General features: G+C 46.7%; 2 protein-coding genes across 2 annotated transcripts; one reads left to right on the top strand and one right to left on the bottom strand.

Annotated features, from left to right (window-relative positions):
- Positions 1–212: 212 nt before the first annotated feature.
- On the top strand, positions 213–15242 carry EBPL (EBP like). The gene is made up of 5 exons (XM_065397531.1): positions 213–398; positions 990–1040; positions 10179–10248; positions 12767–12905; positions 14901–15242. Exons 1-5 carry the CDS (start codon positions 213–215, stop codon positions 15139–15141), a joined length of 687 nt encoding a protein of 228 aa, XP_065253603.1. The 3' UTR covers positions 15142–15242.
- Positions 15243–26326: 11084 nt separating this feature from the next.
- ARL11 (ADP ribosylation factor like GTPase 11) lies at positions 26327–26899 on the bottom strand. Its single transcript, XM_065423337.1, has one exon. It carries the CDS (start codon positions 26897–26899, stop codon positions 26327–26329), a length of 573 nt encoding a protein of 190 aa, XP_065279409.1.
- Between the last annotated feature and the right edge of the window lie 848 nt (positions 26900–27747).

Genomic DNA, 27747 nt, shown 5'->3' with positions numbered 1-27747 from the left:
TCCTGCCCAAGGCAGCTGGTGGGTGCCCATAACCCTAACAGCCCCCCCATCTCTCTCTGTGGCCAGGGCTGCCGCAGGCTGGCAGTGTCTTCCCCCCGTGCCCGGAGCTGCCGCAGGGTGGCCGGGACCCGCCCCCTGTCCCTGGCGGTGCCCGCCCTGGGGCTGTGCTGCGGGGGCGGGAGTCGCTGCCGTGGCCACCAGGTGAGCGCGGTATGGCCGGACGCGGGGCCGCAGCTCCCCCGCTGCTCACCGCGGCGGCGGCGGGCTCGTTGGCGGTGTGCGCAGTGCAGCTGGGCCTGGCCTGGGCGCTGGGCCGGAGGCTGGGCGGGCGCTGCGCCCCGGCGGATCGCTGGGTGCTGGGCTGGCTCTGCTACGACGTGCTGGTGCATTGCACGCTGGTGAGTGCGGGCCCGGGGCGGGGGCAGCCCGCGCTGGGTAAGGCTCAGGGAGGGAGGGAATGGCCGGGCCCATAGTGGGGTAGCGGGAGAGGAAAGGGGGTTGTTCTGGGGTTTGGGGCTGGTGAGAAAAGGGGGCGCTGCAGTGAGGAATGGGGGGGGGGCGCGGCTTCCCTACCGCAGCCCAACACAGGCGGGTATGAACCAGACCCAGCCTGAGGCATTTTGCCAGAAGTACTTCCCCCCACCCCCCAACAAACAAAACACCGCTGCCCTCCGCGTGGTAAATACACCCCCATGTCTCCGCTTCATTGGCAAACTACTCTCCTGGCACAGACGCTGCCTCCCACTATTACACCTCAGTACTGGCTGTTCAATATTTCAGCCGCCCGCAGACACAGGCAGTAACTCCAGCTGTCAGAGGGCCGGTTCCTACTTTATTAATGGCCATGGCCCTATAAATCTGACTACCCTGGGCAAGAGTTTGGAGATACCATGGTTTGCTGCTGGTCTTACAAGTCCTCAGTCTCTTCAGTCACTAGGCTTCCGGTAGGATTTGATCAGTTTTACATTTTAAAATACTTCATTCTGCAGAATCCAAGTCAATGCGCCCACTCAACAAGCTGCACCCACCATACCGGACAGGTGTGGGGGGGAAAACTTGCTGCAATCTTTTCTTCACAAGAAAATTAAAAACACCTAGTGGTGGTTGAACTGGTAGGCTGTGTCATCTTCTTAGGGCTTTGTAGTTGCTCTGTCAGTTTCAAGTCAAAAGTCAGAATGATTTGTTTAAGGGATGGATAGCTCAGTGGTTAGCTTGTTTAAGGGAGAGATAGCTCAGAGGTTTGAGCATTGGCCTGCTAAACCCAGGGTTGTGAGTTCAATCTTTGAGGGGGCCACTTCAGGATCTGGGGCAAAATCAGTACTTGGTCCTGCTAGTAAAGGCAGGGGGCTGGATTCAATGACCTTTCAGGGTCCCTTCCAGTTCTATGAGATAGGTATATCTCCATATATTAATTGATTAGACAAACTTACTGAGAACTCTGTTGTTCTTCCACAGAAAGTTTACTGCTTCACTTGATATTACAGATAAATCCTAACTCTTGCTGAAATTTAGAGGGTAGCTGAAAACACTCAAGTGAGACTAGTTCTTGTATCCAGCCAAGCACTGGAAAAATCACTGTGTGTTTGAGATTTGTACCACGTATGTCTTTTGTAATCAAACAGCCTTTCACTTTTCACTTGTCTCAGGAAATCAAAATGTTATATTCAGCTCTTTTATAGTGTCTGAGACATCAACCAATCAGTTTCTCTCTGCTTCTGTGATAGCTTCTGTAGCACATCATGACTTGCATCACTAAGTCCTGAGACAGACCCATGAATCCAAGCACTGTGCAATATCTTACGGGTAATGGGTCACTTCAACAAATGCGTCTTGCCCATAGCACATAATTATGTCCTGATTTTCAAAAGTCTCGCTGACTTCAGTGGGAGCTGAAGTTGCTCATTACCTTTGAAAATCAGGCTGTGAACGTGCAGGGCAACACTCCATTTAATACTGTGGACAGATTTTTATGAGAGTTCAGACTTGGTTGATATCAATATTTTACACATCTTTAACAAAGCATCCAGAAAACTTTTCAGCTGATAGTCAGTTGCTTTCACAGAACTCCACCTGCCATCCTACTAGTTCCAGAAAGTGGCTTTGATCTCATGGCAACACGCTCCTTTAAGATTTGCTAGTGACATGGTGAGGAAATGCACAGATTGTAATGATTGAGCAATTTCCAAGGAATGTTATCCATCACTGTCAACTAAGTTCAAATTATGAGCAGGCACATGGGACATAAACATCTGAAGAATGTTTATGTAAGCCCGCACTGCATCTTTCAGTGCTCCCCTACAGCCTGTACTGGGGGCCATGAGATTGGGCACTGCTTTGCTCCTCTCCTTTCTTCCCCACAGCCTGATGATGTTAGCTCCCATCCCTTCCTGCCTTTTGCTCAGGGCTGAACTACTGCATGGAAGAGGTAGTAAGGGGAAGCCGGCAGTCTTCTCTGAGTTCCACCTACCCTGTTCTAGGCTATGTTTTCTAGGTATCTGAGTGCCTTCCACATTAATTGGATTGGCAATAACATAGTCCCTAGTGGACTTCATAGAATCTCTTTCTCTCTCTCCTTTTTTGGGGTTATAGAAATTTCTGCTTGTGGAGGCAGTTGTTCTGAATATAGATTCAGAGATTCCAAGGCCAGAAGGGACCATGGTGATCATCTAGTCTGACCTCCTGTATAACACAGGCTATAAAATTTTCCCAAAATAAACCCTAGAGCATATCTTTTAGAAGAACATACATTTAAAAATGGTCAGTTATGGAGAATCCACCCTGATATTTGGTAAATGGTTCATGTGGTTAATTACTCTCACCATTAAAAATGTATGCCTTATTTCTAGTCTGAATTTGTCTATCTTAAACTTACAGCCATTGGATCATGTTATACCTTCCCCTGATAGATTGAAGGGCCCATTATTATATATTTGTTCCCCATGAAGATACTTACAGTCACCCCTTAACCATCTCTTTGTTAACCTAAACAGATTTGAGTCTATCGCTATAAGGCATGTTTTGTAATCCTTCTTGTGGCTCTTCTCTGAACCCTCTCCAATTTATCAGCATCCTTCTTGAATTGTGGGCACCAGAACTGGACACGCTATTCCAGCAGCAGTTGCACCAGTGCTAAATACAGAGGTAAAATAATCTCTCTACTCCTACTTGAGATTTCCCTGTTTATGCATCCCAGGATCGCATTATGTCACCTACAGAAACTCTTTTCTATCCCTTCATTGTCTAGGAAGCATATCTTCAGCCCTCTCAAAAACCCCAGTCAAACAGATGTCTCTTGCTGTATGACCAAAAAGTCATCAAATTTGGGCTTCTTTGGACCAAGGTGAGGAGCAAGTTCCAGAGTCCTGGAGCCCTCACAGAGAATGCCCTGCCAGCCTCCCCCACTGTTATAACAAAGGAGATCTCAGCTTGAGCACCTCTCCTGACAGCAGCTGTGATGGCATGGCACAGGGAGAGAGGCGATCCCTCGGATAGGCCAGTCCCACTACTTAGAGCTTTATGGGTCATAACCAACATCTTAAACTTCAATCAGAGGCCAGTTGGCAGCCAACACAGATCCTGGAGCACTGGTGTCATGCTCCCAGTGTGAATTCCCATTCAGTGAGTGAGCTGCTGTGTTTTGAACCTGTTTCGGTCTCCAAATGGTTTTCAAGTGTAGCTTCACGTAGAGCACAATGCAATAGTCTAATCTTGAGGTAGCAAAATCCTGGATAACAGTTACAAAGTCTTCATCCAAAAGGACAGGTCAGACCCTCCTAGCAAGTCACAGATGGCAAAAAGCTGCCTGGGTTACTGCTGTAATGCTGTTGACATACAGCAGCTTGGGGGTGTCTAAAAGCATCCCTAAACTGTGGACCCTATTCCCTAAAAGGACCGTTTTTATGTGTGCAAAAGTTTTCATGCTCATTCAGTGCTTGGCACCTCTGGTGAAGGTGTAATTTGTGATGTTTTTTGGGTTAGGTAACAGATTAAGGTTCCTTGCTCATTCCCTGTAGACCTCCACACAGCAAACTGATTTGTAATAAACTTTCAGTTCCTTGCTGACCTGGGTTAGAGTCAAACCAAAGGCCTACAGGTGAAAGGTTCCCTATTTCATTAGTAATCCCTTGAATCGTCTCATTCCCTTCCCCTCATTCCTCTTTCTTGTGCCCTCAGAGCCTTTCCACCTTCTTGGACTGTTTCATCAGCTGCCAATAGGGGTTGAGCTTATCAACATTCAAATAAAAACCTAAAGATAAATATGAAAGATTAGATCTTCATAAAAAGAACGAGGAGTACTTGTGGCACCTTAGAGACTAACAAATTTATTTGGGCATAAGCTTTCGTGAGATAAAACCCACTTCATCAGATGCATGGAGTGGAAAATACAGTAGGAAGATATATATATATATATATATATATATATATATACACAGAGAACATGAAAAGATGGGGGTTGCCATACCAACTCTAATGAGACTAATCAATTAAGGTGGGATATTATCAGCAGGAGGGAAAAAAACGTTTGTAGTGATAATCAGGATGGCCCATTTCAAACAGTTGACAAGAAGGTGTGAGTAACAGTAGGGGGGAAAATTAGCCTGGGGAAATAGTTTTTAACCTCAGCCGTGCAGAACACAATGCCATCCACAGCCTCAGGAACAACTCTGACATCATAATCAAAAAGGCTGACTATCGCTGACAAAGGAGGTGATGATACAGACTAACACAGCTACCACTCCTAGATCTTCATAGTGATCGCTGCTTCTCAGCTCAGTGCTGTCACATAGTGGCCGTCCTTAAGAGCTGCATCAAATTAAGTCTTTGGATGGCACACAATTAACATCCTTGCCCATTTTGTCTGAATGAAGATGGTACTGTGTGAGATGCATTGGCAGGAATGGTAAGTAAACTATTTGATATATATGGCCTGGATCCTGGCTGATCTGATGCTAAAGCACACTGCTGCTATGAGAAGCCACCTGTCTTCTTGTATGGTATGTCTGTCTGTCATGTCCAACGATGATGTCCTGGCATCTTGTGTCTTCTTGTATGGTAGCTCAGGCCCTGAATTCCTTCCCTCATCTCTCCCAACAGAAAATCAGTCTGTTCACTAGGGTCGTGCATTTAAAATGCAGGTCATATTTCAGTGTTACTAGAAGTTTAATATTGAGATCAGGTGTTTTTTCATTGCTTTTGTTTCACAAAGAGTACCAGTTGCAGCATATAAATAAAATAAACCACAAGTGAAATGGCTAGATCTGTTTTAATGAGGTCTGATGACAAAGTGGGCAATGGGTTGACATTGTTGTGTTGGGGTATATACACCATCCTGCCTCTGAAGGGATTAATGTGGGCCTGAAAGGCCAATTAACCCACCTTGTTGCACCTAGAGAGTGGGCCAGGGTTAATTAAAGCCCAGCTGAAGGAGGAGTTGGGTGATGACTATAAAGAAAGGGAGTCTGGAGCAGAAGGGAGCTGTAGGGAGAAACTCTCTGGAACTAGAGAGTGGAGAGGTTAGGCGGGCAGAGGAGGAAGCCCAGGGAGAAAGTTGGCCCTGGGATCCTTCCCTAAGTAGAGAAGTCTGGCAGGAGAGACACAGAGCAGTACGGGAGGTGGAGCAGGCTGCAGTGGTGTGCCACCCTGATAAAAGGGCAAGGTGTGGCAGGTGAGAGAGACCTGGCAGGTGTTCGATGGAGGAACAGAGCAAGGAGAATTTGAGACATGAAAGGCCAAGACTGAGGAGGGCAGAAGTTGGTTTAAGTTTGTACTTTTGGAGTGAGATTTATTAGGGGATTCCGGGGAGACCCTTGCGAGTCCCGGCTCTGAAAAAAGGGTGAACTTAGAGCGGCTGTGGAAGAGACCTGCTGACAGGCTACGGTAGGAGGAACTCCAGGGAGGCAGCAGAAGGGAGTCGCTCGACAGAGCAGACTTTGGCTGGAATCCACTGTAGCAGGGCGGCTGGGGTTCCCCTACCAGCCACTGGTGAGGTGATAGGAAGCCCCTGAGATGGGGATAAGCTCAACTGAGAACCCTGAGAGGAGGGTGTGAGGACCCTGGGGCTGAAGACCTTTTGTAAGGATTATTGTTGGATTCTCTATAACCCCAGAAGGGGTAGAACTAAAATGTGAACTGGCCAGAGGCCCAAGTTGCGAGAAGAGGCAGATCGCCACAGGACTGGAGCAGCCATCAACAGGAAATCCTAGAGGTGAAAGAGCAGCTACGCTATGCCCAGTCACAAGGGAATGCACCAGCAGTGAGCCAACCATTCTACTATTGTCCTTTTCCATTCTAATAATTTTATTACTGCTTGAGTTTTGGAATGTGACTTAGCAATACTAAAATGTCACTGACATATAATTAGAAAAAATATTTAGCCATGTGGGTTTTAAAAATATTAGAAGGGCAGGGATATAGCTTACTAATATATGCACAAGGGACTAATAATGCTTAATTTTAAGTAGAACAGTTTGCTTGATCGGTTTTCGTAATTGGCCCAATATCTGCTTTAAAACATTTACAAGAGTATCCCTCTGTTTTTCTGGATTCCTTTTTCAAAATACAGTTTATTCTGTGTTCTTGTTCAGTTTTACTAATGAAGGTGCAGCTGCTGCACAGAATTGTATTTAAGGAACAGGGGCCCCTGAGAATAGGAACCTCAGGTTCGGGGGGCGCTTTATCATGTCATCAGAAATTAAAGTGAACTTTACTGACAGGATTTCTAAACTAAACAATCTAATCTAGGAATTTATATGGCCTCCATCACTGTAGTACCTGAGCACCTCATCTGAGAGTCAATCAAAAACATACTTAATGATAGATTTGAAATATAATCAAATTATGCACAAAAACCCTCCTGTGTTAAAGCTGGGAGTGGAATGAGGAGAGTGTTGTGCATTTACAACAATAGTAATTCAGCCATATTGTAAATGTTGTGTTTTTGTCTTTGCTGTTGGGTACACGGGTTTCCCTTTGCTGCTTTCCTACTTGTTATGTTCAATATGGATGGACAGAAGACTGGCCATGGAGAGTCAGAGAGTGCTGCTTTGCCTTAGATTTGGTGACTTCCTGTTCTTTTGCCAGCCCCTGTGACTTTCTCTTCCTGCCTTTCCCTCTCTGCAGCAGGTGTATGAAGAACAGTTGCTGATGCAGTTGTGCATGCATTTCCCCGGACATGTCTGGCTTTTGGGTCTTTAAATAGCTGTCTGGGGGGAATTTGTAAAAAGCTAAAAATGTCCGGGATTTCCCCCCGGACGGCTATTTAAAGACCCAAAGGCGGCTGACAGGGCAGCCGCGCTGGCGGAAAGCGGTACCGGGAGCAGCATGGAGCGACCGCGAGAGGTGGGTGCAGGCGGCCCGGCTCCCCCTGCCTGGGGCTCCCCTCGCCCACCGCAGGGCTGGGGCTCTCCCGGGGCTCTGCCCTGCACGCGCCCAGCACCCCTGGGGCTGCTCCTGCCTCCCCGGTCTAGCCCTAGATCCCCTCCCCCGGGGGTTTGGGGTCCTGCTGCGGCTTGCGCCCCTCTGCCTCCTCCGCGGGGCAGGCAGCCCCAGGGGGTTTAGGCCGTGCCACCCCTTCCTCAGCTTCCCCCTCCAGCAGCCCCCGCACCGCCCTGCCGGGCCTGTTCAGCCCTCGGCGCCACCGGGTCCTGTCCTGCCTCAAGCAACCCGCCACTACCATGGGGCAGCCCGGCTCTGGGGGAATGGGGGAGCCACAGCAAAGCCCCGCCCGGAGCTGGTGCAGGAGACGAGCGGGGCTCTCAGCCCAGGCTCCGGCATCAGCCTGCAGCGGGGAGCGGAGCCACCCCCCGCCGGCTTGGCTCAGCCAGGCCCCGCTCTTAAAGGGACACGGACCCGGGCTCGGCCCGGCCCGGGGCACGTGGGGGTGTCACCTCACCCCCCGCCGGGGGGGCCCGGCGCGGGGGGTGCTCGGCACCATAGCTCCCCCCGCAACCTCCATAGTCAGCTTCTCTGCAGGCAAAGCTTGGACTATAGAAAGCATATGGGAGGAGAGCCTGCGATCCAGGGCTTCAGGAGCTGCAGCTGAGGCAGTGAGGAACAGCCCGGAGCCACCAGGGCCAGAGCCTCTCGGCCAGCCCCCAGAGGGAGCCGCTCAGCCGGGGGGGCCGGACTGGGCCGCGCCTCCTCGCGGCCCCCCCCCGCCGCCGCCACTGCAGCCCCAGCTTACCTGCTGCCTGCCTGCCTGTTTCAGGCTTCCCGCGAACATTTGATTCGTGGGAAGCAGGGGAGGGGGAGGAGCAGGGGGAGGAGCGTTCAGGGGAGGGGGCAGAGTTGGGGCGGGGACTTGGGAGAAGGGGCGGAGTTGGGGGCGGGGCTCCTTGGAGTGTCCTCTTTTTCCAGGACTGCAATATGGTCCCCTGCTCCCCCCAGCGCCGGACCGGGCCGGCCGCCCAAACCCCCGCCCCCCCGGATCGCCGGGCCACACCACCGAAGCAAAAAAAAAAACCCTCGAGCGCCGCCCCGCCGAACAAAAACATCGCGAGCGCCCCCCGCCACCCCAACATTGGCCACCCCTTATAAGGTACCGCCCCAAGCACGTGCTTGGTCAGCTGGTGCCTAGAGCCGGCCCTGCCCCTTACCGCGCTGCCTGGAGCACTGGTGGCTAGCAGCGCTACAGCCATGCACTGCGCAGCACATAGCACTGGGTCAGGCCGGGCTCTGCAGAGGAGCTCGCAGCCCCACCGCGCAGAGCATTGTGCTGCCGGTGGGGCAAGCTGAGGCTGCGGGGGAGGGGGAACAGCGAGGGAGGGGCAGGCAGGCCAGCCTCCCAGGGCAGGAGCTCAGGGGCCAAGCAGGAGGGTCCCGCGGGCCGGATGTGGCCCGCAGGCCGTAGTTTGCCCACCTCTGATGTAGAATGAACTGGTGGTCTCACTGCAGTTCCTAGTGGACAGATATCACAAAAATCAACACCTCATCAGAGAATTGAAGATAAATGAATTATCCTATGCTATCTAGAGGTGATCCCTCCAGAACAGGGATGCAGCGTGCTGGTACAGCTCTGCAATAAAGCCTGCTCATCTGGTGCCTGGGCTGTACTGCTCTGGGCAGAAATAGACACCTTCATCCTGCAGGGCTGCCAACCTGGAACTTTGCCCAGTGCTACATTTGACAGAACAGTTCCCTCTTGTCTCTTATTGGTGTTCTCTCCAGAGGGGCTGACATGGCGTTCCCTGTTCTTGTAGTCATTGGTGTGATCCCCGCAACTCCAGAGCTTTTTATATAAATACATTGGTACTAGTCCTAGCCACTGGACTTAGCCCTCACCAGAACTGATTATTTTTAGAATTTACTCATGGGTAACCTTTTTTTAAATTTTAACTAGAGTGAGGTCAGGCAGTAGTTCATACCCTTCATGCTGTTAGTGCAAGGATAGAATTGAAAACAACTTTATATTTTCAGGGAGATTTCACAGGCTGTTTGTCTTTCTTTGCTATCACAGTCTTTGATTCTCATGCATTCTTATGCTCTGTAACTTTCCTTTCTCCAATTCCCTTTCACTTCCCTATCACTGTTCTTCTCACAAGCTTTTCCTGGCTTACTATGAAACATTCCTGGCTAACAGTTAACCATCTCTCCTCCTTTTGGTGCCACTGCACTCCTGTCAGAACTCTTTTCCTTCCCTCACCAACTGAATGCTTATGGAATACTTTGATGTTTTCTGACTGAAGGTGTGATATAAGTGCAAGATTATATTATAGTTGACTCTGGATCTTGGGAAAGTGGGTTTTGTAGCCTGTTCAAATTTGCAAGTTTAAATGTCTTGGTTCTGATGTCAAATTTGTTGCATATCCACAATGTGTTTGCATAGGGGGCTTATGCGTATGAGGGAAATGGAAAAGAAGTGTGGAGAGTAGACATAAAATAATACAGTTGACACTTTACAGCTCAAAATAGTCATATTTTTTTAAACAGAGGGGTCTCAGGCACTACAAGATTACTTGAATGCATGCTGGTTGATTATTGTATAAAATGCATTGAAAGGCATGTCCAGTATGTGGCACTGCTGAGGTGTTTACACATGGGATTTCTATATTTATTAATAGTTTCCTTATCTAATCTATGACATTCCTAGAATGTCCTACACCATATTCTGAGTGCTAATATGGATGTTGTCTTGCTTCAGTGAAATTAGAACATATTTCTGCTTTGTTTTCCCCCCTTAGGAAGGCCCCTTTGTGTACCTGTCTTTAATAGGAACAGTAGCAGAGTCAGACAACATATTTGCCTCTCTGTGTAAGTATCATTTTCATTTTATGACGGCTGGAGTACTTGTCAGGTGTAGGGGGATTGGGTGTGGTGGCACAAGGAACCACAGGGCGCATATGCAGCCCCAACAGACACTGGTAGCCAAAGAATCCAGTTTCATGTGCATGGGGTGTATGCACACTAAGAGTGGAATTCATGTGGACAGTCACTCAAAGAAGAAGAGTTGTTCATTTTTATGTATAGGAAAAGCTTTGAGGAACCAGAGTCTCCTGGTAGTTTATATCCAACCATTTGATTTACTTTATCCCCCGATGGCGGTCTGGGGGAATGTCCCCTTTAGTCCAAATCATCTGTTTCCAAAAACAAAACCCAGCAACCACTCTGCCTTTGAGAAAGTAAGGAGGAAAAACCAGCATTAGTAAGGTTTAATATGATGATACAATAGCCTGTGAGTTTCCTCTGCAGTAAGTTTATGCTGCTTTTGATGACGTGTGAGTGGCTAAAAACGCACTGCTGGAGCAGCATCTTTGAAAAGACTAATGTTTAGGCTATTATTTAGGCTAATGCATTGCTTGTTAATTTAATGAAGAGAGCGACATAATTCTGATTTCATATCCCCTCCCTCCATGATGAAGTCTAAAGCTGACATTTTGGGAACTTAATGCATCTAATTTTCTTGATATTTGTTCTTACTGTAAAGAAGTCTTGTTAGTTAACATGCAGCATCTGTGACCCTTCTATCATAATAGGGCTACAGAACAAAATGACAACTTCAGTTTTTAATCTTTTGTTTGTTTTGATAAAGGGCCTGATCGTGTCATCTTTGTGCACCCAAAATGCATTGCTTAGAATGGGAGTCCTGGGTGCACAGAGAGTGCAGGATTGAGCTTATATGCAGGGTGAGACAGACAGGACTATGACCATTTTCTTTTCAAAACCCTTTACGCTTGGGGCATCTGTACTGTACTTCAAAACAATCCCAAATATGGTTGTGTCTTTGCAATGCTATTTTTGCAGACACCAGTCCACATTGTTAATAAACATACTATAGCATGAACTGATAAAACTGAATAATTGTCTTTGCGCTGCAGAAACGAACACAAACCTGTACATCAAACAGCATTAGTGAACTGTTCTGTCATTCTAACTCAATACAGACTGTCACTTAAGGCCAGCTTGACTTACTTGACTTTTGTTTCTTTAAAGATTGTTCTCTTCCTTCCATGATGCCAGAGTGTGTTATGTCATTAAATATTGAATCCTATTTATTGAATATCTTTTCCATTAGGACAGTTTTTTATTAGAAACTTCTGCATCTATCCACCTAGGTATTTCTGTGGCCTTCATCACCATAGTATAAGAGAATCTGCCCCTTCAACTCTAGAGGAAATTATTTCTCTTGTCAATTATGGCAACTGGCTCTATAGACAAATGTGTGCAGTCCATTTGCAATTATTGCCTTATTTAAATAGGGTGACCAGACGTCCCAATAAAATCGGGACTGTCCCGATATTTAGGCGTTTGTACCGCGTCCCGACCAATGTTTGGTTGGGACGCAATTTGTCCCGATATTTCGTGGCACTCTGGGTTTTTTTGGTTTTTTTTGCTCCGCCAGCGGCACTCCCCCCCCCCCCTTTTTTTTTTTTTGCTCCGCCAGTGACACCCCTCCCCCCCCATGTGTCTTGATATTTTCTTCCTCTCATCTGGTCACCCTATATTTAAATGTTGATTCCTTGTGGACGTAAACTAGAAAACGAGTCCAATTCTTCCCTCATTTAATATAGCTAGTAGGGCTGCGGATGTAACTGAGATCAGAATTTGGCTGTCCTTAGCCTGGAGCACTGTAAAATATAAGACTAATTTTAAGGTGTTGGGGGGGGGGAAATAGCTGAGTTCTAGAAACAAATCTCCAGGATTTGTCTAACCACCATTATCCCCAGCGATTAACAAGCTTTTTCATTTTCCTCATGTGTACTTTAGGAATAAAGACAGCACAGGTAAAGTCTTTTTCTAGATTTGTGGGGGTTTTCTCTATAGAAGTTATTTGATGAACATGGACGCCTACATTCAGGGAAAAATTTCCTTTGAAAGAAATAGAAAATCTATACACCTCTACCCCGATATAACGCTGTCCTCGGTAGCCAAAAAATCTTACCGCGTTATAGGTGAAACTGCGTTATATTGAACTTGCTTTGATCTGCCAGAGTGCACAGCCCCGCCCCCCGGAGTGCTGCTTTACCGCGTTATATCCGAATTCGTGTTCTATCGGGTCGTGTTATATCGGGGTAGAGGTGTATAATCCGTCACTTTAGCAAACAAACAGTGGTAATCTTATTTCTGAAGCACTTGGATGCTCACCTCAAACATCCTTTCATAAAGTAAAATTTTTAGTCACCTAAGTCCATTGGGTGCTTTTGAAAATGTTACGCATAATCTTCCATCAGTGCAGGGGAGCAGTATTGTCTGTTCTCCCACCCACTAAGGAGTTATCTTCTTGAATTGATTATACCAGTAGTGGAATTAACTGTTATGTTTAATTTTTTAGGGAAAGAATATGGAAGAGCAGATGCAAGGTGGCTTTATTCTGATCCAACCATTGTGTCTCTGGAAATACTAACTGTTGTTTTGGATGGCCTTCTAGCACTGATCCTCATTTATGCTATTATCAAAGATAAGTACTACAGGTAAGTCCTGTTAGAATTCCAACAATTACTTGGTGCAAAGTACATGAATAGAATAGGTTCTTGCATCAGTATTTTGGGTGGGAAAAATTGTGTGTTGTAGAAAACTATGATCTGAAGTAACACTTGGGCTGTTGGGCTGCCTTCAAGCTACAGAAGACACAGGAGAATATTATGAGAGATGACATTTGACTATACAGCTTTGTGCGCTGTGCAAGTTGCTTAATCTGTTTCCAGCGAGTATTTCAAGGACAATTGTAACAGTGGGCAACCATGTCCTACTAACTTTAAGGTCACTTTATATAACCTGAGCCTCCACTCCAATGCTGTAGCACCTGCAAGGGTAGAGCCTGCAGCCCCTAGATGAGTCCCTTTTGCTGATTTGAGATGATTGCAGGACAGCTACCTCCACCTGATACCTCCTTGAGAGCAGAGGATCTTTCACTCCTTGGAACATGCAGGCAGCAATTGTAACTCCCTGATCAACAAAGAGATCCTAATTATAGTGTCATTTAAACAATGTTCTGTCTTAAAAAAGAAGGCATTTACTTTTAGTCCCATGTGGACACAGCTAGAGGAAGGTATCGAAACTTAAGCTACAAAGGTGAAGGATGCGTGGTTATGTTTTTACTTGCTATTATCAGTGTCTCCATTCATAGCTGTTCCTTGGAGCTACCTACTAATAGTAGCCTGAAAGTCAATGATCCTTGTTCTAAGAGGAGATTATCTGCTTTTTGAAGGGAAACCCAGGCCTGTGGTCTTTCCAAATATTATCCCCTCCTGCATGGGTACCTAGGTCTATTAGTTTCACTATACTTTGGTTTGGGGTATGTGCAGTCTTGTTTTTCTTAGTTTCCCTTGTTGGGGTCTTCTGGTGGATTTTCTTCGAGTGCTGGTCCCTGTGTGTATTCCACATGTGGGTACACATGCACTCCATGCTCCTGAGACTGGAGAATTGGCAATTAGTGTCCGTTGGTCCACTCCTATGCCCTGGCGTTCCTCGTGCTCAGTACCCAGGGTGTAAGGTGAGGTGTGGCCTGACGGCTTCCCCAGTTCCTTCTGACCACTACATGGCCTGAGTCGGAGTTTAATGTAAATGTTGCTTGTAAAGATTAGCAGACCAAAAATTAGCTGGTTAAGTTGTACAGGTTAAAAAGAATATTAGTGCTTTGACTGACTCTGTCTGGCAAACAGAAGGATTGCAATAATCACCCACACATGGACTATGCATAGGGACGAGCACTCGAAGAAGAAATGGAGGTTAGTTACCTGTAACTGGAGGTTCTTTGAGATATTTGGTCCCTATCTCTATAAAAAGCAACAGAGGGTCCTGTGGCACCTTTAAGACTAACAGAAGTATTGGAGCATAAGCTTTCGTGGGTGAATGCCCACTTCATCAGACACGTCTGATGAAGTGGGCATTCACCCACGAAAGCTTATGCTCCAATACTTCTGTTAGTCTTAAAGGTGCCACAGGACCCTCTGTTGCTTTTTACAGATTCAGACTAACATGGCTACCCCTCTGATACTATCTCTATAATGTGAAGCATTATATAAGTGCTAGCATAAAGTGGCCAAAAGTTTGTTGACAACTTTTTTTCTGTTTGAAAAATGCTGTTTTGTTGAAACCAAAATATTTCTTGGAAAAATATAGGGTTTGACAAAAAATTCATAAAGAATATTTCTCAGATCTTGGATGGAATTTTTGGTGAAAACTGGGGAGAGACACCCCAGAAAAAGATACTCACCTGAGATGAGACCCAGGTTCATGTCCCTGCTCTACCTATTCACCAGATTATTGGCTATTCTGGGCTGGGTTTCATGATTGGTTTTTTTTTTGGGGGGGGGGGGGGGAACTTCAAAGGTCTCGTTTTTGTTCTGCATCAGAACTAAAATAAATTTCAAAACCTTGAAAATTGTGTGAAACAGAATAGTTTTCTGGACAACACTAATTTTTATTGCAGTTGGCTAATTGTTTTTTCTTCTTCCTCTTTACAGGCATTTCATACAGATTACATTGTGTGTTTGTGAATTATATGGTGGGTGGATGACATTCTGCCCAGACTGGCTCATTGGAAGTCCTAACCTAAACACCAGTAACTGGCTTTACCTGTGGGTCTACCTGGTATTTTTTAATGGCATATGGGTAGTGTTACCTGGACTTTTATTGTGGCAGTCCTGGTTAGGACTTAAGCAAATGCATCATGAAAAATCAAATACTAGAAAGAAGATTAGATGAAGATAAGCCCACTTCATTAACCCCATTAATTGAGAGATTTTAAATTGAGAGTGTAAGCAGCATTATTGTTTTTGCAGAGACGCAATCAACTGTTCATCTTTGTAGCTCACATGTAAATTTTGTTGTAGGACATTGTATTTCAGGCTGATCCTTTCTTAAGAGGAGGAAAATAATGTACATCATCAATGAAGTATATAAAAGTACTCAAACCAATTGCCATATTACTACACTGCATACAATAATAAACAATATATTTTATAACAAAGTGGCGTGCAGATATTTTTCTTTTCTTCCCCCCTCAAAAGAAAAATGTTCTTATCCCACCGGAATCCTTGAACCGCCTGAAGCAAGCAAGCAGTGAAATACTCAAGTTGGCTTTACGTCCTGATTCCACAGCCCTGTTCACCCTTCAATCTCCAAGTATCATCAAAGTCCAGAGTTTCATTTATATCTGAAGCAGATTGTTTCTCAAATGTCAAGACTCTTAGCAACAAATTTTGACTTATATAGAAAAGTATTAGTAAAGCAATCTGTCTACTTAAGGTATTAAATCTGAATGAGAACTTGCTGCTTTATCTGTGCCTCAGGAGAGGGTTATGATAAACGCCCTCCACCTTTCCTTCCCTGCTCTCCCCATACCTCTAAAAATGTCCATTTCACTATTGAAACAGACCTGACTGGCTCCAGGGATGTATTTGCTTCTGAGTGTTGAGGCTGCATATATGACTTTACATTGGATTAAACATTTCAGGTGCTGGTGAAATTTTACCTACAGTAAATTCCTAAAATGTTTCCTCTATTTGATTTCATCCGTTTCATGTTCACGGATTAATTCACAAACTGTGGAGACTAGGTAAGCAGCAGCAGGCTTTGATACAACTAACAGCTTATAACAAACAAATGAGTTATTTATTTTGTTCAGAAAAATCTGTATGCTTTACAGAGGGTATATGATAGAGTTTTACCTACTTTTCTTTTTCCTTATCAGGGAAGGAAATAAAGTGTGTGATAGCTATACATTGGTTAATATGGGTCACTCTTTACAGGAGAATAATAGAGGGCTTTGCCATGAGCCCCATGGAAAGGGAAGCATATTATTCCAGTGCTCCACAATGTACCTGGGAAGCTGAGGCAGGACAGTGTATCACCCCAAGTGCAGCTGTTCTGCCTGGCTTATAGGGAGACGGAGCCAAGGCTCAGTCCACTCCCAACCCTTGCGAGCCCACCTGCATTGGTGGTGCAGTGGCTCTGCTGAGGCTGCTTCCCCGGTCATGCAATGCAGGTAGACAATGCAGTGGAGTAAAGGGGCACCGTACTTCCCCGCGCAGGCCTGCAGAATGGGTTACCATCTAGCCCCAGATAAAGAAAAATCAATCCACTGAGCATTCTTTGTTACAATAATTTTTAAATTAGGTGGTGGGGTTTTGTCAGGTTAACTTGCGCTGTCCAGAAAAGGATAATTTTTCTAAGTCCAGGCCCTATTTTAAGTGCATGTAATGACACTGCCACCACAAAACATTTGCTGCTAAGTTCTTTGGTCAAGTACTACTGTCCCAGTAACCGGGCTAACTGCCTCTCTGACCTCTCCTGCTCTCCCCGCAGTGGGCCCCCATCAGGTCCTCCAACCGCTGGCCATCACCTCTCTCAGGGTGGACTCATGTGATTCTCCCACTCTTGGACCAGGCCTTGGGCTGCTAAGCCCTGGTACTAGCTCTGATTTCCTCAGCAGGTCTGACTTATGTTTAGTGCCTGCAGTTCTGCTCCTCGGGAGCTATGACCAGTAATACCCGATGACCAAACAGCCTTCTCAAAGCACTGTATTGTTTATTTAGGATCAAAGCATTTCAGAGAAAAACATCTTAAAATGATAGCCAGTCTGTAGGCATGCCTGCCTTTGCCTAAGGCTCACCACCTCCTGGAAGCTGCAGAAGGGCCCATCTCCTTCAGACATTGCTGCAGGACCTGTCTCTGTGTCCATGTTAGTCTGTTCCCCACACAAACAACTCCCCCTCCCTCTCTCCAGAAAGTCTTTGTAACTGTGTTGTGATCTTTTGATTTCTCAGTTCCCAGCCTTGGCAAAAAGGCTGTGTGTCTTTGGGCTGGAGCCTGGAAGTGGCATCTTCCCTGCTAATAGCTTGACATTTGTCTTGTAATTGCCCCCTAAGTGTGTGTTTGGGAGGCTGCTTATCTAGACCCATTTTGTGACTTTCCTGGGGGGGAAGGGGGAGGTTCCAACAGCCCCCTCTTAAGTCCTGTAACTCAATATAGCTATACAGTGACTCTCTCATTAATACCATAGGTACCTGGTCAGTAAAGTTATTATACATTAGTATTCCTAAATTACATCTACCACTGCCCCTCTCAGAGAAGAGTAAAAATACTCTATGATGCTCGGTTAGAAATAATTCTCTATAGTCGAAACTCATGGATTAATTGATGTGAGGTATAGACATCGCTGAGTAATAAAGTGAAGGATAGATTGTCTCTTAGTTTAGTGGTTTTAGTTTTGTTTGGTTTTAGCTTATCGTAGTCTCTGGGAGATGGTGGGAAATTGCTTGTTTAAAAAATAATCTGATCTGTGTTGCATTCAAGAAAATAGTTTATTAAAGTTTTGCTTTTTTCAAACAAAAAAAGTAACTAAAATAGCTTAAACTATTCCTAAGGGGGGTGGGGGAGAATAAAAATCAAATCCGTGTATACACTGGAAAATGTACACACTGTCCCTTATAAGCAGCATTACAAAATCCTTTATGGTGTCTCAAAGGAAAAACAAACAAAGGGATTTTTAAAGTGAGAGGTCCTAGCCTCTGTTTGCCAGAAGCTGGGAATGGGTGACAGGATGGATCACTTGATGATTACCTGTTCTGTTCATTCCTTCTGGGGCACCTGGCATTGGCCACTGTCGGTAGACAGGATACTGGGCTAGATGGGCCATTGGTCTGACCCAGTATGGCCGTTCTTATGTTCTTATCCTGCTCCATTTGAAATCAGTAGGCGTTTGGACAATGAGGCCCTGAGATGGCTTAGGCATGGGCATGGTAAAACAGTCAGCAGAAGCAGGATATGACATTTAATACACTTTTCCATTGCAAGGGAAAATGCATCAGGAAAAAAAGCAAAGTATACGTTGCCACTTGCGCATGTTATGAACCAACACAATGCAGATAAATTCAAGGAGTGCTGCAAATCAGCTCAACAATATGAATAAGTCTCAAGAAAAATCCCTACCCCAGAAAATGAAGCTGGTGATAAGTCTCAGGACATCCTCTGAGACAGGAGACACTGTCAAGTCACTGCCTAGAGGGAAGTGAGAGTTTTTTTGTAAGCAGGATGTTGATAAGTCAGCTTAAGGTCCCTATGCTGGGAAAAGAAATCTGCCTCCTACATGTGGATTTACATATTTAACCAATACGCCTTATTAAAAATCCGTTCCTGCTTCCATTGGCTTCAGCACAAGCAGATTTGGCGACCTTAGCTGGGTTTTTAAACATTCATCTAATGGGAACTTTTGTTTTTTCTTTAGTCACCAAAGAAAAGAAAAGAAAAGAAAAAGTAATTATGTAAAGTTGTATTTAATGTGCATAACAAAAGCCAGTGACTCTGTCCTTGCGCTGCTGTCAGTCAGTCAGTCTGTAATTCACAATGTTGAGTCTAAATAATGCAGAGGTCTGAGCCTAGTCATGATAGTGCATTGCATGCAATGAGTGCTGCAATATCCAAGTGCCAGCAGGTGAATTAAGGGTGGTGTTTTGGCTTGATAAGGAGATACAGAGTCTTTTATTGTACCTCTAGAACATTAATTCAAACACAGCCTACATCAGTACCTGGAAAGATAAATCACTACTGTTCAATGGCTGTTTGGTGGCTTATATGAATTGAGCTTGGTGATCTCAGTCTAGTTGCCAGTGTGTGTGTGTCATCCTCATAAAAACCACCACCAAAGTACTCCAGTAAAGGTCAAGGACCCATTGTGCTAGGTCCGTAGAGTTGATTCCTGAAGGTGTGTAGTTGTAGTACACTGGCAAGGCAGCATGGGGGAGCCTGCACTTTTCCTGCCAGTAAGCAAGGCCGCCCGGGGCAGGGGGGGGGAAGTGGGGCAATTTGCCCCAGGCCCCGGGCTCCGTAGGGGCCCCCACGAGAATGGCTGAGGCTCCCGACCCCGCCTCCGCCCCTTTCCCGGAGCCTCAGCGCATCCAGGAGCGTCCCTGGCTTCGGCGGGGCCTGAGCTCCTCCCCGCTCAGAGCTGCGTGGTAAGGGGGCGGGGCTGCGAGCTCTGGGCCAAGCGGCGGGAGCTCAGGCCCTGCTGGAGCTCGCAGCCCCGCCCCCTTACCATGCAGCTCTGAGCGGGGAGGAGCTCAGGCCCCACCGGAGCCACGCTGCAGCGCTGTCCAGGGATGCGGCGCGCTGAGGCTCTGGGTGAGGGGGGAGCCGGGGGTAAGGGGCCGGGGGGGTTGGATAAGGGGCAGGGAGGGGGCAGAGGTTGGGGGGGGCGGTCAGGGGACAGGGAACGGGGGGGTTGGATCGTGGGCGTTCCGGGGGTCTGTCGCGACTTAGCGGGGGGGGGGGGGTGCATAGGGATCGGGGCAGTCGGGACAGGGAGCAGGGGGGGGTTGGTGGGGGTGGGGTCCCGGGGTGGTGGTTGGGGAGGTCTCTGGGGGACGGTGAGGGGGCAAGGAGCAGGATGGGTTGGGGATTCTGAGGGGAGCGGGCAGTTGGGGGGCAGGAAGTGGGTGGGGGTCAGATAGGGGGCAGGGCCAGGCTGTTTGGGAGGCACAGCCTTCCCTACCCTAAAGCTCATTCAGCAGTTTGAGGCTTGCAGAAGAGCCAAGCTGTTAGTTTTTCCATTAGGGCTGCTGTCCCTTTCACTTCTCAAATGCCAAATTATAGTCTATATTTAATTTCAGTGCCATAGGGAGATTCATGTCAGGGGAGGGTAGCTTCATTTAAAATTAGCCACTGGGGGAGGGATCACATGAGAAGAGCAATATCCTACACCACCTACCTCCTTCCCAACCCTACCAAGGGAGACCCCCCCTCCCCTGCATTCCCCGAGGCTCCAGAGGGGTTAATTCACTGGTTCTCAAACTTTTGTACTGGTGACCCCTTTCACATAGCGAACCTCTGAGTGCGACCCCCCCCCTTATAAATTAAAAACACTTTTTAATATATTTAACACTATTATAAATGCTGGAGGCAAAGCGGGGTTTGAGGTGGAGGCTGACAGCTCGCGACCCCCAGTTTGAGAACCCCTGGGTTATTTTAGTTTTAGCACCCTGTGTCCATTCACATGCATGTGCTATTTTGAGCATTTCAGTTTTCACAACATAGGCTCATCCCAGATTCTGGAACAAGCTCAAATGCTCAGTTCGTGGAGTATGTACATACGCTATACTAAAGACAAACCCACAGTAACTGTCTCCAGTTTGTGAGGGACCCCATGGAGCCAGTGTCTAGGAAACAGATAAATGCATGGAGGTTAAATCCATTAATGGCTATTAGCCAGGATGGGTAAGGAATGGTGTCCCTAGCCTCTGTTTGTCAGAGGGTGGAGATGGATGGCAGGAGAGACATCACTTGATCATTACCTGTTAGGTTCACTCCCTCTGGGGCACTTGGCATTGGCCATTGTCGGTAGACAGGATACTGGGCTGGATGGACCTTTGGTCTGAGCCACTATGGCTGTTCTTATGTTCTAACCTAAATTAACCCAAAGTTATGGAGACAGATATGAGTCAAGGAAGCCAGCAGAGTATCAGAAACCTGGAAACATCTCGGACTGGATGGGCTCAGGCGTTTGGTCACAAGCTGAGGTGGTTCAAAAGTGTTGGATTTTTTTTAAGCAGAATTTTTGTATTGTTTCTTTAAACAATCAAACACAGCAAGCAGCAAATATTTGGCCACACACTTCTGAAACCCCAAACCATGTTCAGGTTTTGGCAGACTAATTTCAGCTTTTCAATTAAAAAAACCACAACAAATTTTGAAGGAAAGCAGACATTGTCCGTGATTTTTTCTACTTTTTAAAAACCCCTAGTTTTCGATCCAAAAAAAGTTTTGACGGAAAAATATTTGTCCAACCCTTTTAATGAGCCTTAGTGCCTTTTAGCACTAGCTGATGCTGAGAACCAGTAATACCTTGTAAAGAAGTTTTCTCAAAACTGGATTTGTGCCGAGATGTGGAAGGTTTATTTTTCCCAGGGCCACCCGTGGGGGGGAAGGGAGGGGGAGCAAGTGGGGCAATTTGCCCCGGGCCCCACAACAGCCCCCACGAGAATATAGTATTGCAATTTTTTTTTTTATGGAAGGGACCCTGAAATTGCTTTGCCCCAGGCCCCCTGAATCCTCTGGGCGGCCCTGCCAGTAAGGCCCCTTGTATATGGATAAATGGAGGATTTCAGTCTCAGGCTAATGTCTTTCACAAGCACAAAGAGGAGATTCACTTGGTTTAACCAGTGAAGTTTCAGCTTTACCTGTGAAGTTCTGTGCTCCTATTTTTTTGTCACAACCCCCAATGGGAAGAAGGCCAGCTTCTGAAACAGCAGCACCTAACTCCTGCAGTGCTGAGGAATCCCTTTCCAGCCAAGTGCTAGTTGTGATATATGTAGCTACATAATTGTTAGGATTTTGTTCTCTGTCTTGCAGTTTTAAATGTCTAGGGCCATGTCTACACTGACAAGCTGTACCGATACAACTGTGCCGCTGTAAGATCGCTCGTGTAGCCGCGTTATGCCGACGGCAGAGCGCTCTCCCATCGACATAATAAAACCAGCTCAATGAGCGGCGGTAGCTGTGTTGCCGGGAGAGCGTCGTGCACACGAGTGCTTATGTCGGCAAAACTTTTGTTGCTTGGATGGGGGCGTTTTTTCACACCCCTGAGCAACAAAAGTTTTGCCGACATAAGTGCTAGTGTAGACATGGCCTAGGAGTCTGCTGGAAGCAGCTGCAATTTCGTGTTCAGTCCAGCTACAGCTTACTGTGCTCTAATGGAAACTACGTTTGTTTTATGCTAAAATAAAATGAGTGTTTTAAACGGACAGTGTGTGGCTGCTCAGTGTGAATGGAAAGCGCGTACTTCCCTGGTGAAATCTGATAGGATCAGACCATGCAGTAACTCAGATGCAAGAATTATAGTTTTTTTATTCTTTTTAAATACTTACTCCTCGGAAGGCCTTCAAATACTAATAACTGCCCTGTATTTTCTCCAAGTGTCTTTTCAGTTAGTTCCATAAAATTGTTTATCTGGTACTTGATTTGTATTTTCGCGTGCTGGGAGTACAAGGGAGAATCCGTGTGGTTTTTTGTTTTTAGGAAAAGTCATGAACACAGAACACACTGTATAATAAAGAGGGAATAAAGGCACCACAGAGCATAGTGTGTGAACATTCAGTAGCTGTTATTGTGTCAGCATCAGTTGTGTGCTTGGCACTATACAGCCTACAAAAGCAAAGCCAGTCTCTTCCCCGAAGAGCTTACAGTTGAGAAGCCAAGACACGCTTTGAGATAGTTGTCTGCATATGAGAGCTTCCCCTCCTTCCAGATCAATTTTTTAATTTACCGCTATTGGGTGAGCTGCTGGGCTGGGTTTCTAAGAGGTGCAGTACCGGAGGGGGGCAGGCTCAGGGGGCTTTAAGGTACCTTTGCACTCTCCCAACAACAAGCTGCTCCCAGGGTCAGAGTGGCCCTGCCAAAATTTAAACAGCCCAGCCTAAGGCTTGTCTACACAGGGAAAACGGCCAGCAGAAATAAAGCTATACTGAGAGTCACTTTTGTTCCAGAACAGAGAATCTACATGGAGAGTTACTTTGGCATAGATATAGTCCTAGAATTATACTGCTATCGTTCTGCCAGTCAATTTCTCCATGTAGATAGGGTTACAGCGGCTTGTCCCTGGCTGCCTATGTGCAGCAGCCCTTTATGATATGGCCCCAGGCCTGAAACATCCTTTCAGCTACACACCTCTTCAGCCATGCCCCTTACAGCAGAGCTTGGAAAGGGGCCCTCAAAAGGACCACCTGAGGCCATCAGTCTCAGTTCTTGCTCTAAGAGAATTCTCTCCCAGCTTGACCTACAGCTGTAAAGCCCCTTCCACCCTTTTACCTGGTGTTAAGAGGCTGGAGCGGGGAGTGAGAATCTGACCCATTGCGTTCAGATGCCTGGGCAAGGACATTGTGAAAAAGCCACAGCGACAAGTGGAAGCTAAAATGATTCAGTTCGTATGTGAGGTCTCAGTGATCTCTTCAGTTTATTGGAATCTTGCATTTACAACCAACAATGGGAAAATCAACCCATTTACAGCAACTGCAGTTTCAAACTGTTCTTACGACCGTATCCTTCAAATGATCGTGTGTGTGTTTGTAACATAAAGCTACAGCCTTGCCTAGAACACAGGTTCACTATGCATTTCAGTGCAAGTCTAGTATATGGCACTCTTACTGATAGCAACAATCATTTATGCCAAATCAAAACTGGGCCATTTATTTACTTTCACAACATAGCACATACTATTCCTTATATAGTTTGGCTGAAAATTCTGGCATGTCTCATTAGGAAGGATTTCTTTTAGGGGGAATTTCCCATCAATAATCCTGTGGCTAGAGCATAGCACTTGGAGTCAGGTGGCTTCAGTTCTATTGCTACCCTGCCACGTGCTTCTTGTCACGTTATTTAACCTGACCCCAGTTTCACCTTCTGTAAAATAAGGCAGATAATACTGCCTTACTTCCCAGTAATGTTTTGAGGCTTAAATCATTAGTGTCTGTAAAATGCATTGAGGTGATCAGAAGAAAAGTGCATGTTTCTTTTTGGTTTTGCATCATGGGTACATTCCTCTTTGAAACTTGCTGACTCCAGCTGCTTAATATTCTTGGGTTGGGTCCCCCCCCCCCCCTTTCCATTGATAGCATAATAATCTAGTACAAGCTAACAAACATAGTAAGGTTTTTCATCTTAATCAATGTGGTTTTGGTTTGGTTTAAATTTCCAAGTTTAACAAAAGGTTCCATGTTGTTTGTATGTGCCCTCCCTACAGGAGTGGCTTCACAGGGCCACTCTTCAGTGTAAAGTATCAGAGGGGTAGCCGTGTTAGTCTGAATCTGGAAAAAGCAACAGAGAGTCCTGTGGCACCTTTAAGGCTAACAGATGTATTGCAGCATAAGCTTTCGTGGGTGAATACCCACTTCGTCAGATGCATGTGTAAAAGTACTCTTTAGGGTGACCAGACGTCCCGATTTTATCGGGACGGTCCTGATATTTGCTTGTTTGTCCCGCGTCCCGACCGAACATCGGACAAACAAGCAATTTTGCCCTCCGCTCCGGCGCACAGGTGGAGCCCGGAGGGGCTCTCACCCCCCCCCCCGGCCCCCAGCCCCCTCCTTCTCCCATTGGATCCCTCCCCAAATCCCTGCCCTGGCCCCGCCCCCAGCCCCGCCCCCTCACTGCCCCATTGGATCCCTCCCCAAATCCCCGCCCGGGCCCCGCCTCTTCCCCAAGCACGCCGCATTCCTCCTCCCTCCCAGGCTTGTGCTGATCAGCTGTATGGCGGCGCAAGTCTGGAGGGAGGGGGTGGCCCCCAGCACTCACCCTGCGAACTGCTCCAGTCCAGCTTCTCCAGGAAGGTGAGCACGGCCCGGCAGAGATCCCGCAGCGGCTCCCTCCGCCCGAGGCCCCAGTAGAAGGCGAAGCAGGCCTGGGCCTCCTGCACCGCGCCCATGGCTCACGGAGTGGCCCGACCTGGCCCTGGCGGGGAGGGTGGCCGGGAAGCGAGCCAGGCTGCCCCGGGAATTTAGCGCAGCATGTGGGCTTGGCAGCTCCAGGCCGGGGCGGGCTCAGCTGTTGCGGCCACCATAGAGAGTCGGGTGGAGATGGGGCTGTGCCGCCTGGCGGCGGCGGTGGCAGCAGCAGGGGGGTGCTCCGGCAGGTTTTTTTTTCCTCTGCCGGCCTCCCCTCCCCCCCCCCCGTCCCGATATTTCATCTTTGTCGTCTGGTCACCCTAGTACTCTTCGGTGTAAGAGTCAATGGAATCAAATAGAGACTTTCACTACATAGCAGGGGCCTGATCCTGAAATGTGCCCAGCACTACCTGACAGCTGCTGAGTACTTCAACTCCAACTGAAAACAGCAGAAGTTAAGGTCCTCTAGTCTAGACTGTCACCCTGCCTTTTCTACAGTGCATTTTTAGTGTTTTATCTAGTCTAATTTTAAAACACCCAATAGACAGGTCTCCTAGCACTCCTCTTGCCAGACTAGTCCACCATCTAATAGATTTCAGCATCAGGATATTTTGAGACAGATTAGAGCTCTGGTGTGCATACATCTGTTCCTAGCATTTAAAACTCATCATGGTGCTCATTCCTGTTTGATTTCCTCAGGTTTTAAATTAACCCAAGGACAAATGTTTATCATTTATTGTCTTGTTTCAATAAAAATGGAGCATGTCTAAATACATGTCAAAAATTATACAAAACAGGATACGCACAAATCCACACATACGTTCTAAAAACATAACACACAACCTAATCCTGATCACGCTTCAGTGGCCCAGCATGATGCTCACAAAGGACACTGCTAAAACCGATTGCCAATTAGTTGTTTAAATTCTTGTGCTTAATTTCTTCTGTTCAGCCATTCTCTTTCCATTCTGCTCTGTTTCAGATCAACAAACTTCTGCTATAAATTGTAAGAGAAGTGGAACTGAGGTCATTCAAATATATCCCTTCGGGGACTGTTACTCTGTACTGAGTGCATCTGAGCTTAGAGGAATAAAAATAAAGACTGACATCCAGCAATATCTTCTTCATCAGGTCAAAACCTGTATCCAGAACGCATAGAGTAAGACATTTAACATGAACAAAATAATAAATGTCACCCGAGTAATACCTGTAGTGAGAGCCGAGTTTACTGGTACAGCAGATTAGGAAAAACTGGCAAGGTCAAGAACATTGCTGTCCACAAATGCAGCTTTGCTAAGGGGGTTTTCTGATGTGATTTCATGGTGCAGTAGAACTATGGGATATTTTGGAATATTACACATGCCATATGGAGTTCCGTTAACCATACCAGGAGCAGAGGAGGTATTTCTGAGATGAACAGAGTGCTGAGGGATTACTAGTGGAGGAAGTTACCTGATTTTCCAGTTTCATGCTCAAGTTGCCCCCCCTAGTCACGTCCGAGCTTAAAGATGTCCTCATCACTGCAGTGGCGCACAGACACATTCAGGGGAATTCTTATCCCGGCTCTTAAGAAGTCCTGCCAGGGCCATTAAGGCTTCCCTCAACCCCTCGCCAGTGTGAGCACTGCACCCTCTCAGCTCCCAGCTTCGGCCACTGAACCATTCCAGATTCAGCTTCTCCTGCAGCTCTGAGAGAGAGAGGGACTTTGGCAGCTCCTGCTTGTTGGCCAGAAGCAAGACTGGAACCCCAGTCATGTGTACATTGTTCAGAACTTTCTCCAATTCAGCCATTGCCTCTGGCAGCCGGGTTTTGTCGGCACTGTCCAGCACAAAGATGAGAGCGTCCGTATCTTCCAGATAGTCCTTCCAGCTAGCGCGGAGCTTGTCTTGACCACCCACATCCCAGAGAGTCAAGGGTAGATGACATGGGGTTTTCAGGGACTCCACATTGAAGCCCACTGTCGGGAAAGTCTCCACAAGCTCGTTGCTCTTCAGTTTAGACAAGATGGTGGATTTGCCCGCAAAATCCAGTCCCAGCATCACCACCCGGGCGTCTCTTTTGTACCAAACCTTGGAGCTCAGGGTCCCCATTGTGCTGCTGAAATCTTGTTGAAAAATTGTAAATAAAAAATTATTCCTTTCCAAAGAGAAACATTCTTACTGCATCTAATAATGGCGCTGTCTGGTAGAGTGACTAAAACTTTTGAAAAGGGGGGGGGGTCCAGTTGGCCCCCAGCCCCTCGGTCTGAGAGAACACTTTGGATTCACGTGTTAATATTTGCTGCAGAAAGAAACAATCAGCTTCCGTCCTTTCCTTTGTAGCTAAAACAAGGTGAGTGAGATTATTTATGAGGGGTGCAGCAGAGCCAATAAATGTGGCTTGAAATAACAAATGGCCTCTGTGTTCCTGCTTTGCTGTCTCTAAATTCCATGTTCATCTGCAACCCAAAACTGCCCAGGGTTAGGGGGGAAACAGACCTTTTAAGGAGAGGTGAAGGGACTGTGTAATCAGTTTCCTCCTCATGTTGCCCAGAAACAAAACTGACGTTTTGTCCACCGGCCTCTCCAGGGGAAATCCACCCCCATCACAGGGCAGAGGGAACTGAATTGTTTGCAAAGCAAGCATCACTCGTGACAATCAGAGGCTGGTAGGTCATCACTTTCGAGAACAGCAGCCGAGACAGTGAAAAGGCTTCTGAGCCACTCTTAAAGAAAAGAAGAAAAATAATCTTCCCCATAGTAGCGGCTTTCACCAGCTGCACTGCAGACAAAAAAAAATAGAGATTTAAAGAAATATATACATGATATTTTAAATGTCTCATTGAAATGCAGCCAGCAAAAACCAAGAGGTGGAAAGACTAAAGTGCTTTACAGTGAATCCCAAATGAATGAAATATGGGTCAGTCTTCTATGGCAACAGCAAATACTTTATCACAAAA

This window comes from Emys orbicularis, chromosome 1, assembly GCF_028017835.1.
Source record: "Emys orbicularis isolate rEmyOrb1 chromosome 1, rEmyOrb1.hap1, whole genome shotgun sequence".
In the NCBI taxonomy this organism is placed as follows: domain Eukaryota; kingdom Metazoa; phylum Chordata; order Testudines; family Emydidae; genus Emys; species Emys orbicularis.
Note: the sequence above shows the minus strand (reverse complement) of the source record. Positions and strands in the feature narration are given on the sequence as shown.

Excerpts from the sequence above, each read along its gene's own strand:
- ARL11 (XM_065423337.1), bottom strand. The coding sequence starts at position 26,899 with ATGGGGACCCTGAGCTCCAAGGTTTGGTACAAAAGAGACGCCCGGGTG.
- EBPL (XM_065397531.1), top strand. The coding sequence starts at position 213 with ATGGCCGGACGCGGGGCCGCAGCTCCCCCGCTGCTCACCGCGGCGGCG. Across the intron at positions 10,249-12,766 it reads CAACATATTTGCCTCTCTGT|GGAAAGAATATGGAAGAGCA; the intron begins GTAAGTATCATT and ends TTAATTTTTTAG. Across the intron at positions 12,906-14,900 it reads ATCAAAGATAAGTACTACAG|GCATTTCATACAGATTACAT; the intron begins GTAAGTCCTGTT and ends TCCTCTTTACAG.